Genomic DNA, 15,795 nt, shown 5'->3' with positions numbered 1-15,795 from the left:
GGGTGCTCCGCGGTCGGCAGGGGGGTGAGACCTAGGATCCAGTGCCGCGGGGGGGACACGGGACGTGGACTCCCGGGTGCCCGGACCCAGTGATTAAGACGTGTAGGTGCAGGGCCCAGCTGGCAGGGAATGTATGGCCCGCTCTTGGGAGGCAGGAATGCAGGACTGGGGGAGGATTAGGGGCAGGTGGGGGACACTCCTGGATCTTGAGGTTCCAATGTAGCCCAAGTGTGTGATCCAGTGGTTGCGGTCCCGGTATGGGATCGAGCCTTGGGTACTGGGATCTCGTGGTCAGCTGTGGGATCCTGGGGTACAGGGCTGAGGATCCAGGATTTGGGTCTAGGGTCCCGTGGTGTGGGGGAGGGGCCTGGGATCCAGTGTTGGGGCCGGCAGAGGGGGCTGGGCCCCGGGTCCCTCACCTGGACGTGACCCCCAGGGCCTGTTTCATCTTCTCGTAGACCACATAGGAGATGCTCACGGCTGGAATGACCTTCATGAAGTTGGGGGCTATGCCCCGGTAGAGGCCCCTCACGCCCTCCTGGGACAGGATGTGCCGGAGCAGCCCCATCATGGAGAGCTGCGGGGCACCCTCGATGGAGGCTGGGGGGGGACGGGGAGGTCAGGCCCCGGCGCCCCTTCTCTTCTTACCCCTCCGGGGCCAGGCCAGGCCTCCACTACGGTAACACCAACGGTTGCCAAGCATGAACCCAGGGCCTAACACAGGCCTGAACACACCCACCACTGTTCCCGACGCACAGCCAGAGACTCGGGGACCTGGGAACTGCGGCCAATCTTTTTTTTTTTTTTTTTTTTTTTTTTTGTGGTGCTGGGACTGAATCCAGGAACATACTACCTCTGAGCTATACCCCCAGCCCTATTTTATTTTTGGTACTGGGGATGGAACCCAGGGACATTCTACCTTCAAGATGCACCCCCAACCCTATTTTTGAAACAGGGTCGAAGTAGCTGAGGCTGTCCAAGAACCATGATTTTCCTGTCTCAGCCTCCCAAATTCTGGGATTACAATCGTGTACCACCACGCCCGGCTCCTATTTTATTTTATTTTTTTTGGGGGGTGGAGGTACTAGGGATGGAACCCAGGGGCCTTCTACCTCCGGGCTACACTCCCAGACCTATTTTATATTTTATTTGGAAACAGGGTCTCTTAAGCCAGCTGAGGCTGACACGACCCTCCTGTCTCAGCCTCCCAAGCGCAGGGATTACAAGCGTGCGCCACCATGCCCGGCTCCCAGCGCTATTTTTTTTTATCCTTTATTTTGAAACAGGGTCTCCTTAAGTTTCAGCGAGCCTCACTGTGTAGCTGAGGCTGGCCTCAAACCTGCGATCCCCCTGTCTCAGCCTCTCAAGTACTTATCTTTTATTTTTGAAACAGGATCTCACTAAGTTGCTGAGGCTGGCATTGAACCTGTGATCGTTCTATCTCAGTCTCCCAAAAGCTGGTATTAGATCTGTGCCCCACTGTGCTCGGCCTGCTGCCAGTCTTGAAGGTCCAAATTTGGGGACAAACAGAAGCAAAATAGCTGGGCATGGTGGCACACACCTGTATTCCCAGTACTTGGAAGGCTGAGACAAGAGGATTGCAGTGGAGGCCAGGCTCAGCTACTTAGTGAGGCCCTATTTCAAAATAAAAATAAAATAGGGCTGGGGGTATAGCTCAGAGGTAGCACGCCCCTGGGTTCAATCCCCAGCACCATTAAAAAAAAAAAAAAATAGCGCCGGGCGTGGTGGCGCACGCTTGTCATCCCCGCGCTTGGGAGGCAGAGACAGGAGGACCGCGCAGGTTCGAAGCCAGCCGCGCGCACTGGCTTAGGACACCCTGTTTCCAAATAAAAATGTAAAAATAGGTCTGGGAGTGTAGCCCGGAGGTAGAAGGGCTTCCAGGAACCCCACCACCAAAAAAAAAAAAAAAAAAAATCAGAAATAAAGCTGGTGTGTATACAGGTGGTAGAAGAGGGTAGAAATGTCCTTTTCTTTACTTTTTTTTTGTGTGTGTGTGGTATTGGGGATGGAACCCAGGGACATTCGACCTCAGAGCTACAGCCCCTGCCCTATTTTTTATTCTTTATTTTGAAACCGGGTCTCACTGAGTTGCAAGAGGGCCTAACTAAGTAGCTGAGGCTGTCCGCGAACTGTGATCCTCTGGTCTCAGCCTCCCCAATGCTGGGATGACAAGTGTGGGTCACCACGCCCGGCCTTTTCTTTTTTAATTTTTCCCCCCCATACTGGGGATAAAACCTAGGGGCATTCTACCTCTGAACCACACCCCCCAGGCCTATTTTTTATTCTTTATTTTTATTTATTTATTTTTTGTGGTGCTGGGGATTGAACCCAAAGGCATTCTACCTCTGAACTACACCCCAAGCCCTATTTTTTATTCTTTATTTTAAAAGAAGGTCTCACTGATATGCAGAGGGCCTCATTAAGTAGCTGAGGCCCTTCACCAAGATCCTCTAGTCTCAGCCTCCCAAGTAGTTGGTGTGTGCCACCACGCCCAGTTTGGGAATGTCTTTTTTCTGGTAGTCAATCCCCTTTTTTTCTTTTTCTAGGTACTAGGGATTGAGCCCAGGAGCATTCTATCTCCAAGCTACACCCCAGCCCTATTTTTATTTTGAAACAGGGTCTCACAAAGTAGCCGAGGCTGGCTGCGAATCTTCCTGCCTCAGCCTCCCAAGCACTGGGATGCCAAGTGTGCGCCACCACGCGGGCTTAATTCCTTTTTCTCTTCCTAGATAACTCAGCCTCAATTCCCCAACTAGCTTTGTGGGGAGCCTTCCAAGGAACCTCAATCTAAAACAGGTCCCTCTTTTTCCTTCCCCCCTTTTTTGTGTGTTTTGATTCTTTTTTCGGTACTGGGGATTGAACCCAGGGGCATTCTACCTCTGAGCCCCCCAACCCTTTTTTATTTAATTTTATTTTAAAACAGCATCTCATTAAATGGCCGCGGCAGGTGCGGTCCTCTCCTCGGGTCAGCCTCTCAAGTGCTGGGGTTACAGGCCTGTGCCACCGCAGCCCGGCTGAGTCCTTAGTGCCCTTTATCCCACCCCTAAATCAATAGTTAATTGTGGAGTGATTTATTTAGAACCTTCCCTCCACTCTAGCCTGATCTCCAGGAAGGGGGCAGGGACCCTGTCTGCCATATTTACAATATTCTTTCCTCCACAAAATACAAGCACTCGCCTCTCCAAGGGAGTCCTCAAAGCAGATCAGGGGAGCAGGGGGGGGAAACCCAGAGAGGAAAAACTTCGGAGCCGGGGCCCCACCAGCCTGCATCTCCTTGGCCCTGTCCCCAGCCTAATCCCGGCTAGCAGCTCAAGTTTCCAGCCTGGAAAAGCAGCACACTTGCCAAAGCGGCCAGGCCTTGGCTGGGGTGGCCGGATCCTCCTGCATCTGAGACGGAGAGAGAGGAGGGGCCCAGGCAGCCACTCTCCCGGCTCCATCCATCCTCCCGCCCGGCTCACCTTGCGCCTGCATGCGGGTCCGGACCAGCGCCAGGGGGTAACTGGCTATCTGGCCGCAGGTGCTAGAGATGGTGCCGCAGGCCAGGAGCACGAGGATGCCGGGGTTGGCCGAGGCGTGGCTGTACTGCTGGAGCCACCGGTTCTTCAGGGTCTGCGGGGTCGAGAGAGGGGCAGGCTGGCAGTAGCTGTGTACCCGGTGGCAGCTGGCGCCAGCTGGGCACCGATACGGTCTGGGGTGCAGGGCCCCTCAGTTAACCCTCTGTGGCAGGGGGCAGTGGGCCCCAGCACTGTGCAGGGCCTGAGCTCTGGAAAGCCCGCCCTAGTTCTCTTCCCTGGCATGGGGTCGGGGCGCTTTGCGGATGGGGCTACGGGTGTGTGTGTGTGTGTGTGTGTGACTGGGGATCGAGCTCAGAAGCATTCTACCTCCAAGCTATACCCCATTTCTATTTCATTTTTATTTTGAAACAAGATCTCACGAGGCAGCTGAGAGCCTCACTAAGTTGCCAAGGCTGGCTTTGAACCTGTGATCCTCCTGCCTCAGCCTCCCAAGTACTGGGATGACAGCGTGTGTGAGTGTGTGTGTGTCCATGTGTGCGCGCCAGCACGCCTGGCTCTTTTTCTTTTTTGCGGGTCTGGGAATGGAACCCAGGGGCATAAGACCTCCGAGCTACACCCTCTGCCCTATTTTTATTCTTTATTTTGAAACAGGGTCTCACTAAGTTGTGGACGGCCTCACTAAGTAGCTGAGGCTGTCTGCGAACCTCGATCCTCCGGTCTCAGCCTCCCAATGCTGGGATGACAAGCGTGCGCCACCACGCCTGGCCTCACACCACCTCTAAATTAAGAATTTTGAGATGAGAAATTGTTGGGTCTGGTGACACCACAGAATTGTCATCCCAGTAGTCAGGAGGCTGAGACAGGAGGATTGCAAGTTTGGGGACAGCCTCAGGAAATTGTGAGACTCTCAATCAGCCTAGTGAGATCCTGTTTCAAAATAAAATAGGGGCCGGGCCTGGTGGCGCACGCTTGCCATCCCAGCATTCGGGAGACTGAGACAGGAGGATCGCGGTTCGCGGACAGCCTCAGCTACTTAGTGAGGCCCTTGGCAACTCAGTGAGACCCGGTTTCAAAATAAAGAATAAAAAATAGGGCAGGGGGTATAGCTCGGAGGTAGAATGCCCCTGGGTTCCATCCCCAGTACTGAAAATAAATAAATAAATAAATAAATAAATAAATAAATAGAATAAAAACAGCGGCGGGCTCCGGGAGCCAGGCTCTGGATCACTGAGGCCTGGACCTCTGGCCTCTAATTCTGTCCTTCTGGCGACTGGGCGGCGGCAGCTTTAGGAAACGCCACAGGCTCCTCGCTCTACCGCTCGCTAGGCTCTCTGACTCACGTAAAGCAGCTGACCGCATATCCAGACAGGAGTGGGCTTCTGGAAGAGCTCAAAGAAAATCACTATCTGTGTGGTCCTGGCGCTTTTCCTGTTTATACATATATGCTACTGGAGATGGGACCCAGAAGCATTCTACCTCTGAGCTACACCCCCAGATCTTTATTTTTTTTTTTATTTATTCTCTTTTGTGGTACTGGGGATGGATCCAGGGGCATTTGACCTCTGCTCTACACTCCCAGACCTATTTATTTATTTATTTATTTATTTGTGGTACTGGAAGTGGAACCCAGAGGCTTTCTACATCCGGGCTATACTCCCAGACCTTTTATATTTTATTTGGAAACAGGGTCTCACTAAGTTGCTGAGAGCCTCACTTAGTAGCTGAGGCTGGCTTCGAACCTGCGCGATCCTCCTGTCTCAGCCTCCCAAGCGCGGGGATTACAAGCGTGCGCCACCACGCCCGGGCTGAGGCTGGCTTTGAATCTGTGCAATCCTCCTGTCTCAGCCTCCCAAGTAAGGGGATTACAAGCGTGCACCACCACGCCCAGCTCTATTTTATATTTTATTTGGAAATGGTCTCACTAAGTTGCTGAGGCTGGCTTTTTTTTTTTTTTTTGGTGGTATTGGGGATGTAACCCAGGCACATTCTACCTCCAAGCTACACCCTCAGCCTGATTTTTATTCTTTATTCTGAAACAGGGTCTCACTGAGTTGCTAAGGGCCTCACTAAGTAGCTGAGGCTGTCCGTGAACCACGATCCTCCTGTCTCAGCCTCCCAGATGCTGGGATGACAAGTGTGCGCCACCACTCCAGGCCTCTCAGCCCTTAAAACAAAAATTTTTTTTTTGGCAGTACAGAGGCTAGAACCCAGGGGCAGTCTACCTCTGGGACACACCCCCAGCCCCCTTTTTTATCCTGTAAAGGGCCTCACTAAGTAGCCAAGGCTGGCCAGGAACCTGCACTTCTCGTCTCAGGCTCCCCAGTACTGGGATTGTAGGCGTGGGCCACGGGACACTTTCTGACCTCAGGCCGTCTCTGACCTTTGTACCTGCCCCCCCTCCTGATAAAGTGCTGGACTCTGTGATCCCAGTGGCCTGCCCTGCGTCACCTCAGATGACAGACAGCCTTTCATTTTCTGAGAATTTATCAGGAACCAAAACCATCTTATTTGCTGGGGGATGACTTCCTTGTCCGGAAGCAGCCCTGCTGGAGGGCAGGGCTGTCCTGGCCTCATTCCTGGTCACAGCTGCAGTGGCTCTGAGGTGAAGGAGACTCAGGAGTGGGGTGGCCTCTGTAAGAGGTCAAGGTGCTAGGCCCCCAGGGGGGAGAGGGGGAGAACAGAGAATCTGAGCCCAGGAAGAGCTCCTTAATTGGTAGGAGCCAAAGTAAAATAAAGACACAGGCTGCTGTGGTCAAAAAGATTAAGGGCCGGGCTGGGCCGGGCGTGGTGGCCCACACTGGATTTGCTGATAAATCAGCTTTAGGGAGGCTGGGAGGATCCCGGTTTAAGGACAGCCTCAGCTACTCCGGCACTTTGCAAACCCTGTTTCCAAATAAAGAATAAAAAATAGGGCTGGGGGTGTAGCTCAGAGGTCGAATGCCCCTGGGTTCCATCCCCAGTACAACAACAACATAAAGATTAAGTATTGGCTGGGTGTGGCGCCTGCCTGTCATCCTAGGACTTGGGAGGCGGAGAAAGCGTATAACAGGATGGAGGCCTGCCCTGCTGCTCAGCCAGGCCCTCCACAACTGGGTGTGAGACAGTTACCAAAGGTTTTTTTCTTTCTTTCTTTTTTTTTTTGAAGTACTGGGGATGGAACCGAGGGGCATTATGTCTCCGAGCTACACCCCCAACCCTATTTATTAGTTTGTTTATTTGTTTATTTATTTATTTATTTATTTAGCAGGTCTGGGGATGGAACCCAGGGGCATTTGACCTCCGAGCTACACCCCCTGCCCTATTTTTTTATTCTTTATTTTGAAACAGGGTCTCACTGAGTTGCAGAGGGCCTCGCTAAGTAGTAGCTGAGGCTGTCCGCAAACCGTGATCCTCTGGTCTCAGCCTCCCGAATGCTGATATTACAAGCATGCGCCACCATGCCCGGCTAGTCTTTTTATTTTTTTTAATTTTTAAATTTTTATTTTTTCAGTACTGGGAATGGAACCTAGGGGCATTCTTCTTCCGAGCTCTACCCTCACCCCTATTTTTAATTTTTATCTTTTTTTTTTTTTTTTTGCAGTACTGGGGATGGAACCCAGGGGCCTTCTACCTCCGAGCAACACCCCCAGCCCTATTTTTTATTCTTTATTTTTGAAACAGGGTCTTGCTGAATTGCCAAGGGCCTCACTAAGTAGCTGAGGCTTTCCATGAACCGTGATCCTCCCGTCTCAGCCTGCCAAGTACTGGGATTACAAGATTAGCGCGGGGATTGCAAGTGTGCGCCACCACGCCGGGCTTTGTGTGTGTGTGTGTGTGTGTGTGTGTGTGTGTGTGTGATGCTGGGAATGGAACTCAGGAGCATTCTACCTCCAAGCTACACCCCCACCCTATTCTTTAATTTTTTTATTTAGGCCTAAATTGCCGAAGCTGGCCTCAAACCTGTAATCCTAGGTGGGGGCTCTGCAGAACTTCAAGCCACACGCTGCTTCTCAACCGGGGTTGCCTGCCCTAGATCCGGGTCACCTAATCTGCCCCAGGGAAGGAGGGTTGTCCCAGGGCGAAGACTAGGGGGGGCTGCCACCGACCTCGTAGACGGCCAGGTCGATGCCCGCGTACGGGATGATACCCAGCACGTTGGGCAGGTAGCCGCGGTAGAAGGCCCGGGGCCCTTCCTGCTCCAGGATCCGCCGTGCGCAGTCCAGCAGCCCCCGGTACTGGCCTGTCCGGCGCAGGGTGAGCCGCGTCTTCAATACCTGGGAAAGACTCGGTTATCCCCGGAGAATCTGCCCCCCATATGAGCCCCACTAAACCCAGAAGCGAATACACCCAGAGACAGCCACTCCTACAAGCAGACCCTCTGAGAGCAACTGGATGACATTATTATGACTATTATTATTATTATTTTGGTACTGCAGTTTTCCCCCTCCCCCTGGTACTAGGAATGGCGCCCGGGGCATTCTACCTCTGAGCTGCCCTTTTTATATTCATTTTGAAACAGGGTCTGCTAGGTTGACCAGAGTCTCGCTGCTTGCTGAGGCTGTCCTCAGACCTGCGATCCTCCTGTCTCAGCCTCCCGAGTACTGGGATGACAAGCATGCGCCACCACGCTCGGCTCAAAGCTACCCCGTTCATGCGTAGCATGCAATCAGGCATGTGAAGGAAGTCCTGAGGGGGCCCCCCGCCCCGGGCCGTCCACCCCCGCCTCTCACCTCCATGGGGTAAATGATGGTCTGGGCCGTGACACCGGCCAGGGAACCCGCCACAAAGCGCTCTTGGACGCGGAGCGTCTCCTGCTGCCCCCGGATGGCGCGCTTGATCTGGGGTGGGGTGCAGACGGTCGGGGCCAGCCTTCTGTGCACCCCGCTGCCCTGCCACGTGGAGCTGGCGCCCACTTCTGGGCCACCTACCCCTGGGCCGCCTGCCCCGCCTCACCTGCTCGTAGGCCATGAACTTGATGGCCGACTCGGGAGCGATCTTGAGGACGTTGATGCCGTTGCCCCGCCACAGCGAGAGGACGCCCCCCTCCTGGATCATGCTCCGAAGCCCGCCCAGGATGTTCAGCCGGTTGGCGTTGGAGGCGTGGACCTGGGTGGGAGACGGCAGAGGGCAGCCCTGCAGCCCTGCCTGCGGCTCCTGCGGCTCCCAGCGGCGGGGGGCAGGCACCCCGGGGCCCTCACCTGCATGAAGACCTTGAGGCGGTCCAGAGGGGCCGTGCCTGTCCGCGACACCGCGCCGGCCACCGCGCCGGCCACCAGCTGCTTCCACCACATGCCAGTCAGCTTCTCCTGCTGCGAGAACTCATCGGGCACCGTCAGGCACTCGCCGATGTCCAGGACCTGAGGGCGGGGCCGCAGGCGTCAGGCCCCAGTGCAGGTGGGCGGTGCTCCGTGGGGCTCCTCCGTGGGCCCCTAGCAGCCAGAGCCCACCAACGGATCTCGATTGCGAGCCCTCTGGTATCGCACCTGATACCACCAAAACACCCAACCCAGGGTCCTCCCTCTAAGACTTTTTTTTTGGGTGGTGGTATTGGGATTTGAACCCAGGGGCATTCTACCTCTGAGCTATGTTGCTTACTCTTTTTCTTTTTGTGGTACTGGGGGTAGAACCCAGGGGCACTCTACCTCTGAGTTGCACCCCCCCAGCTGTATTTTTTATTCTTTATTTTGAAACAGGGTCTCACTGACTGGCAGAAGGTCTTGCTAAGTAGCCGAGGATATCCTCAAACCTGCGAGCCTCCTGTCTCAGCCTCCCAAGTACTGGGATGGCAGGCGTGCGTGCGTGTACCACCACACCCGGCTTTCATTTATTTTGAAACAAGTTCTTGCTAAGTTGCTGAGGCTGGCCTCAAATCTACTACGATCCTCCTGTTTCAGCCTCTCAAACACTGGGATGACAGGCGTGCGCTTCGACATCCAGCCCAGCTCACTTGCTAAACATTCTGTTCAGGAGAACCCTTCCTCAAGGCAGAGGGAGTGCGGTGGTGGAGGGTGGGAAGCCTGGAGCCCCATCTGGTATGATCTTTCTTCCCGGCACCGGTCCCCATGAGCTGCCCCCAGAGATGCCCTGAGTAAGTCTGAAAGGATCTAACCAGAGGGCAGAGACGTCCTCAGACTCCTGAGCCCCAAACGCAGGAAGAGAGGGACCCCTAGAGCTTCAGCGCTCGGTGGCTGTTTCTTCTCCTTCTGGGGAGTCCCGGCCCCACCTTCATCCCCATAGGGGCCGGCGCAAAGCCCCCACAGGGAGGAAGAAGCGGCGCCTCACCGTGGAATGCTTCCAGAAGTAGACGATGTCCTCCACGTTCTCCAGCGAGTGCAGCAGGAAGTGGTCACGCCATTCCTGCCAGTCGATGGTCATGGTGCCGTCGCGGTCCATGCTGGGGGGCGGGAGGGGGTCAGTGCTGGGGCTGGCGGAGGGGCTGCGGGGTTTTGCGGGTGCAGAACCCATCCCGTCTCTGGTACTGTCCTAACACGCTCCCCGCCTTGGCCTGGGTTGGTCCTTCCTACCAGCCCTCCGGGGGAGTGGTACGCACGCCCTCATCTCACGGAGGCTCGGGGAGGTCAAGCAGCTGGCCCAAGGTCCGTCTGACTCTCCAGCCCAGCTCCGCAGCTCTACTCTCCCTGGAACTGGGGTTCGGAAGAGGCCGGCGCCCATCGTGACTCATGACTCCAAAACCTTACCTGTGTAGGATTTTCTCTGCCTGCTCCAGCGAGATAGAGATGCCCAGAGCGCGGAAACTCTGCTGGATTTCGGAGGCATCGATGTGCCCTGGAGAGAGGACGGGGCGGGGAGCTCTTGAGACAGGTGGAATTGGGGCGTCCTCTGTCCCATAAATGAATGAGAGCGTGAATCCAGGGGGCAATGATAGCGGTGCCTCTGTCACCAGGGGTCAGGAGGCAATATTCAGAGCCCCGAAGAAGCTTAGGGTGGGCGTCTCTGGCCCGTAGGGAATTCCGACGCAATCCGGGACGTTCTTGTTGCTGAGAAAAACTCTCAGGGGGAATTACTGGGGTCCCTCTCCAGATGGGAAAAGAAAAGACAGGCCGGCTGGGGCCCGAACCACCTAGTAGGGGGGTGAGGAGAACTCCAGGAATAGCTTGTGAGTCATCTTGGGGGAGCAGCCCTCCCCCCAGCACCAGTTCTAACCCCAGGCCCCATCCCCCGGCCGCCCGCGAGCTGCCTTTACCGTCCTGGTTCCGGTCCAGGCTATGGAACATGAGCAGGAGGCGCTGTTCCCGCTCCTGTAGGTAACGCGTGAACTCCTCCAGGTCCAGCCCGCCATCGGGGCCGGCGTCACCCTCCGGGGAGATGTCCTGGCACAGAGGGAGGGACAGAGGGGGCTCCAGGAGGCGGCTTCGGTCTCAGGAACCCAGCCTCGAGGAAGGAGACGCCGGTCCCCAGTTAGCACGCTTCTTTCTCAGCAAAGATGCCCCCAAGCCACAACACGTCTGTGACCTTTGTCCCGGTTCCCTGCCGAGGAAACTGAGGCTCTGGAAGGTCCAGTGACTGGCTCAAGGTCACGCCGGGCAGTGGTGACCTTGAGTTCTTGTCTCCTAAGCCTGTCTTCCCAGCTGTCCTTAGCCAAGCCTGTCCACACCGCAGTCTAAGGGGCCCGTATTAGAAGCAGCCCTGGGCACTCCTTGTTAGAAGTGGGCTCCCGTTCCAGTCTACAAAGAGGGCTAGCACGGAAAGGTCTCGGGGTGCTGCAGGGGCGTCAGGGGCATCTGGGGCCACAGTAGGAGGGACCCCGCGGGCAGGCAAGTCCCTGCTTTGATAGGGCCCTGCCCAGCAGAGGGTGCCTGTAGGCAGGACTGAGTCCCTGGCTGGGGCAGCGGCTGACCCGGGAAAGGACCTGCAGGAATGTAAACAGAGGCTGGCCCGGAGGGCAGCGGGTGCCCAGGGTGGGGACCCCTGTGTCCTCTGCAGGAGGGGCCCACACGTCTGGGGCTGGTAGAGGCCAGCGGAGGGCGTGTCCCGGGTCTCGTGGTGGGCGCCCCCAGCCGCAAGGGTACAGGCGCTGGCTCGGAGCTGCAGGCCCGGCGCCGGGGCGGCCTGTCTCGCCATTCTGTTGGGCCGGACCAGGGTGGGCAGGGGAAGGTGAGCGAGGCCGAGGTCCTGGGGCCCGGCCACGGGCAGTGCGCGCCGCGGCCACCCCGTTCAGGGGCTCGGGGCCTCTGGGGGAGGGGTCGCAGCGGAGGGGGGGTACCTGCTGGGCGCCGCGGTCCGGGTCGCCCCCGCCCAGCCGGGCCAGCCCCCGGCGCAGCTCGTGCACGTCCACGCGGCCGTCCTTGTTACTGTCCAGCTCCTCGAACAGGCGACCCCAGCGCTGCTGCGGCTCCGCGTCGCCCGCGCCCCCCCGCATGGCGCCGGCCGGGGGGAGGGGAGGCCCGGGCGGCGGCCTCGGCGGGGGTGTGCGGCTCCCCCTCCCCCCGGGGCCCCGCAGGGCCAGCTCCTCGGACCCCGACTCCGCAGCCCCCACGCAGCCCGCTGGACGCTGCCACCTGCAGGAGGTGTCTACTGCTGGCCGTCGCCGCCCGCGCCGGAACTTGCGGCCCCTCCCCCGACCCGCACCGGAGGGGGAGGGGAGGGCGGGCGGAGCTGGGGCGCGGGGAGGGTGTCTAAGGTCCAGGTTGCTCGGGCACCCAGCGGCCGAGCTCCAGGGAGCCTTCTGGGCAGAGGGGGCCGGATCTCGGGTCGGGGCGGGTCTGGTCTCAGTGCTGCGTCGCTGCTTGCCTCGGTTTACCCTCTGCAGAAGATGCCGGGGATGGGTTTCCGTATTTTTTTTTTTTTTGCAGTACTGGGGACGGAACCCAGGGGCCTTCTACCTCCGAGCTACACCCCCAGCCCTATTTTTTATTCTTTATCTTGAAACAGGGTCTCGCTGAGTCGCAGAGGGCCTCGCTAAGTAGTAGCTGAGGCTGGCCGCGCACCGCGATCCTCCTGCCTCAGCCTCCCGAGTGCCGGGATGACAAGCGTGGCCCCCACGCCCGGCTCCTGGTCTCTTTCCTCTGGCCCTCTCTCTCCCACTGACCCTCTTCAGCAGCCGGGGTTCCGGCTTTTCCCAGACGTTCGCTGAGAACCCCGAGCCAGCGAAGCGCGTCCTTGGCCCGCCCGCGCCCCCAGATTGCCCACTCGGTCCCAGAAACAGAAGATCGAGAGGCGGCGCTCCCGCCGCGTCCCTCCTCCCGCCCGCGCGCATCCTTTTCTGGGTCCCGGTCCAGACGGAGAAACGCAGGATCAACGCGCGGCGCGGCTGCAAGCCAGCTTCCTATTGGTCGGAGCCGCGCCCGCCCGTCCCCCGCCCTCCCACCTGGGCGGGGCCTCCCGCTGACCCGAGGCGGCCTGGGCTCCGCCCCTTCCCCGCCTGCCGGCCGGTCTTAAAGGTGCCGCGCCCAGACCCAGACTTCGGGCTGACTGCTCCTTCCAGACCGTCCTGGGATGATGGGGCGGGGGTCGTCAGTGTCCCAGGAGCGACCCGGCAGGAGGATGCGGTGGCCGGGCGCTGACCGGAGGCGGGGCCCCAGCCGGGCGCTCCCGCGGCACCTGCAGAACGTCCCTCTTGCTTTACTAGTTTCGGGCGCAGTGTCTCTGCTGACCATTAGGGGGAGGGACGCCCTTGACAGTGGATAGTAATAACAGCGAAGGTGGATGGCGCGCGTCTCTGGTGCCTGGTCTTTCTCTCCCGCCTCGCTCCTCTTCGCCAAAACCCTGTAAGGTAGATGGAACCAGCTCCCCGGTTTACGGCGGAGGAAACGAGGTAAACGTCACGGTTCTCATTCCCACCAAGCACCAAAGAGAGATTTCTTAAAATTTGTAATTTTTCGTGGTACTAGGGATGCCTCGGGGCGTTCTACCTCCAAGCTCCACCTCCAGCCCTGTTTTGATTTTATTTTTTTCAAACAGGGTCTTACTAGGTCGTTGAGAGTCTAACTCTGCTGAGGTTGGCTGCGAACCTGCGATGCTCCTAGCTCAGCCTTCCAAGTGCTGAGATTACAAGCGTGCGCCCCCATGCCCGGCTCAAAGCAGGGATTTAGTTTTTTTAGTTTTTTTTTTGGGGGGGGGGTACTGGGGAACGGAACCCAGGGGCTTTCTACCTCCAGGCTACACTCTCAGGCCTATTTTATATTTTATTTGGCAATAGGGTCTCACTAAGTTGCTGAGAGCCTCACTAAGTACCTGAGGCTGGCTTCGAACCTGTGCGATCCTCCTGTCTCTGCCTCCCAAGCGCGGGGATTACAAGCGTGCGCCACCACGCCCGGGCTGAGGCTGGCTTTGAATCTGTGCAATCCTCCTGTCTCAGCCTCCCAAGTGTGGGGATTACAAGCGTGCACCACCACGCCCAGCTCTATTTTATATTTTATTTGGAAATGGTCTCACTAAGTTGCTGAGGCTGGCTTTTTTTTTTTTTTTTTTGGTGGTATTGGGGATGTAACCCAGGCACATTCTACCTCCAAGCTACACCCTCAGCCTGATTTTTATTCTTTATTCTGAAACAGGGTCTCACTGAGTTGCTAAGGGCCTCACTAAGTAGCTGAGGCTGTCCGTGAACCACGATCCTCCTGTCTCAGCCTCCCAGATGCTGGGATGACAAGTGTGTGCCACCACTCCAGGCCTCTCAGCCCTTAAAAAAAAATTTTTTTTTGGCAGTACAGAGGCTAGAACCCAGGGGCAGTCTACCTCTGGGACACCCCCCAGCCCCCTTTTTTATCCTGTAAAGGGCCTCACTAAGTAGCCAAGGCTGGCCAGGAACCTGCACTTCTCGTCTCAGGCTCCCCAGTACTGGGATTGTAGGCCTGGGCCACGGGACACTTTCTGACCTCAGGCCGTCTCTGACCTTTGTACCTGCCCCCCCTCCTGATAAAGTGCTGGACTCTGTGATCCCAGTGGCCTGCCCTGCGTCACCTCAGATGACAGACAGCCTTTCATTTTCTGAGAATTTATCAGGAACCAAAACCATCTTATTTGCTGGGGGATGACTTCCTTGTCCGGAAGCAGCCCTGCTGGAGGGCAGGGCTGTCCTGGCCTCATTCCTGGTCACAGCTGCAGTGGCTCTGAGGTGAAGGAGACTCAGGAGTGGGGTGGCCTCTGTAAGAGGTCAAGGTGCTAGGCCCCCAGGGGGGAGAGGGGGAGAACAGAGAATCTGAGCCCAGGAAGAGCTCCTTAATTGGTAGGAGCCAAAGTAAAATAAAGACACAGGCTGCTGTGGTCAAAAAGATTAAGGGCCGGGCTGGGCCGGGCGTGGTGGCCCACACTGGATTTGCTGATAAATCAGCTTTAGGGAGGCTGGGAGGATCCCGGTTCAAGGACAGCCTCAGCTACTCCGGCACTTTGCAAACCCTGTTTCCAAATAAAGAATAAAAAATAGGGCTGGGGGTGTAGCTCAGAGGTCGAATGCCCCTGGGTTCCATCCCCAGTACAACAACAACATAAAGATTAAGTATTGGCTGGGTGTGGCGCCTGCCTGTCATCCTAGGACTTGGGAGGCGGAGAAAGCGTATAACAGGATGGAGGCCTGCCCTGCTGCTCAGCCAGGCCCTCCACAACTGGGTGTGAGACAGTTACCAAAGGTTTTTTTCTTTCTTTCTTTTTTTTTTTGAAGTACTGGGGATGGAACCGAGGGGCATTATGTCTCCGAGCTACACCCCCAACCCTATTTATTAGTTTGTTTATTTGTTTATTTATTTATTTATTTATTTAGCAGGTCTGGGGATGGAACCCAGGGGCATTTGACCTCCGAGCTACACCCCCTGCCCTATTTTTTTATTCTTTATTTTGAAACAGGGTCTCACTGAGTTGCAGAGGGCCTCGCTAAGTAGTAGCTGAGGCTGTCCGCAAACCGTGATCCTCTGGTCTCAGCCTCCCGAATGCTGATATTACAAGCATGCGCCACCATGCCCGGCTAGTCTTTTTATTTTTTTAAATTTTTAAATTTTTATTTTTTCAGTACTGGGAATGGAACCTAGGGGCATTCTTCTTCCGAGCTCTACCCTCACCCCTATTTTTAATTTTTATCTTTTTTTTTTTTGCAGTACTGGGGATGGAACCCAGGGGCCTTCTACCTCCGAGCAACACCCCCAGCCCTATTTTTTATTCTTTATTTTTGAAACAGGGTCTTGCTGAATTGCCAAGGGCCTCACTAAGTAGCTGAGGCTTTCCATGAACCGTGATCCTCCCGTCTCAGCCTGCCAAGTACTGGGATTACAAGATTAGCGCGGGGATTGCAAGTGTGCGCCACCACGCCGGGCTTTGTGTGTGTGTGTGT

General features: G+C 56.5%; 1 protein-coding gene across 4 annotated transcripts; it reads right to left on the bottom strand.

Moving 5' to 3' along the window:
- Nucleotides 1-415: 415 nt before the first annotated feature.
- SLC25A23 (solute carrier family 25 member 23) lies at nucleotides 416-11,895 on the bottom strand (the record flags this gene model as incomplete). 4 transcript variants are annotated; one of them, XM_080712260.1, is made up of 10 exons in its annotated part: nucleotides 416-600; nucleotides 3,480-3,630; nucleotides 7,622-7,789; nucleotides 8,219-8,353; nucleotides 8,469-8,621; nucleotides 8,714-8,872; nucleotides 9,798-9,909; nucleotides 10,214-10,301; nucleotides 10,720-10,846; nucleotides 11,740-11,895. In XM_080712260.1, 10 exons carry the CDS (start codon nucleotides 11,893-11,895, stop codon nucleotides 416-418), a joined length of 1,434 nt encoding a protein of 477 aa, XP_080568386.1. The 4 variants fall into 4 exon arrangements, with proteins under 4 accessions (XP_080568386.1, XP_080568387.1, XP_080568388.1 ...); XM_080712261.1 differs by having other exon boundaries at nucleotides 8,246-8,353; XM_080712262.1 differs by lacking the exon at nucleotides 8,469-8,621.
- Between the last annotated feature and the right edge of the window lie 3,900 nt (nucleotides 11,896-15,795).

Source organism: Muscardinus avellanarius, assembly GCF_963383645.1.
Source record: "Muscardinus avellanarius genome assembly, chromosome: 16".
Classification (NCBI taxonomy): Eukaryota; Metazoa; Chordata; class Mammalia; order Rodentia; family Gliridae; genus Muscardinus; species Muscardinus avellanarius.
This window is presented reverse-complemented; position numbering and strand designations above follow the sequence as displayed.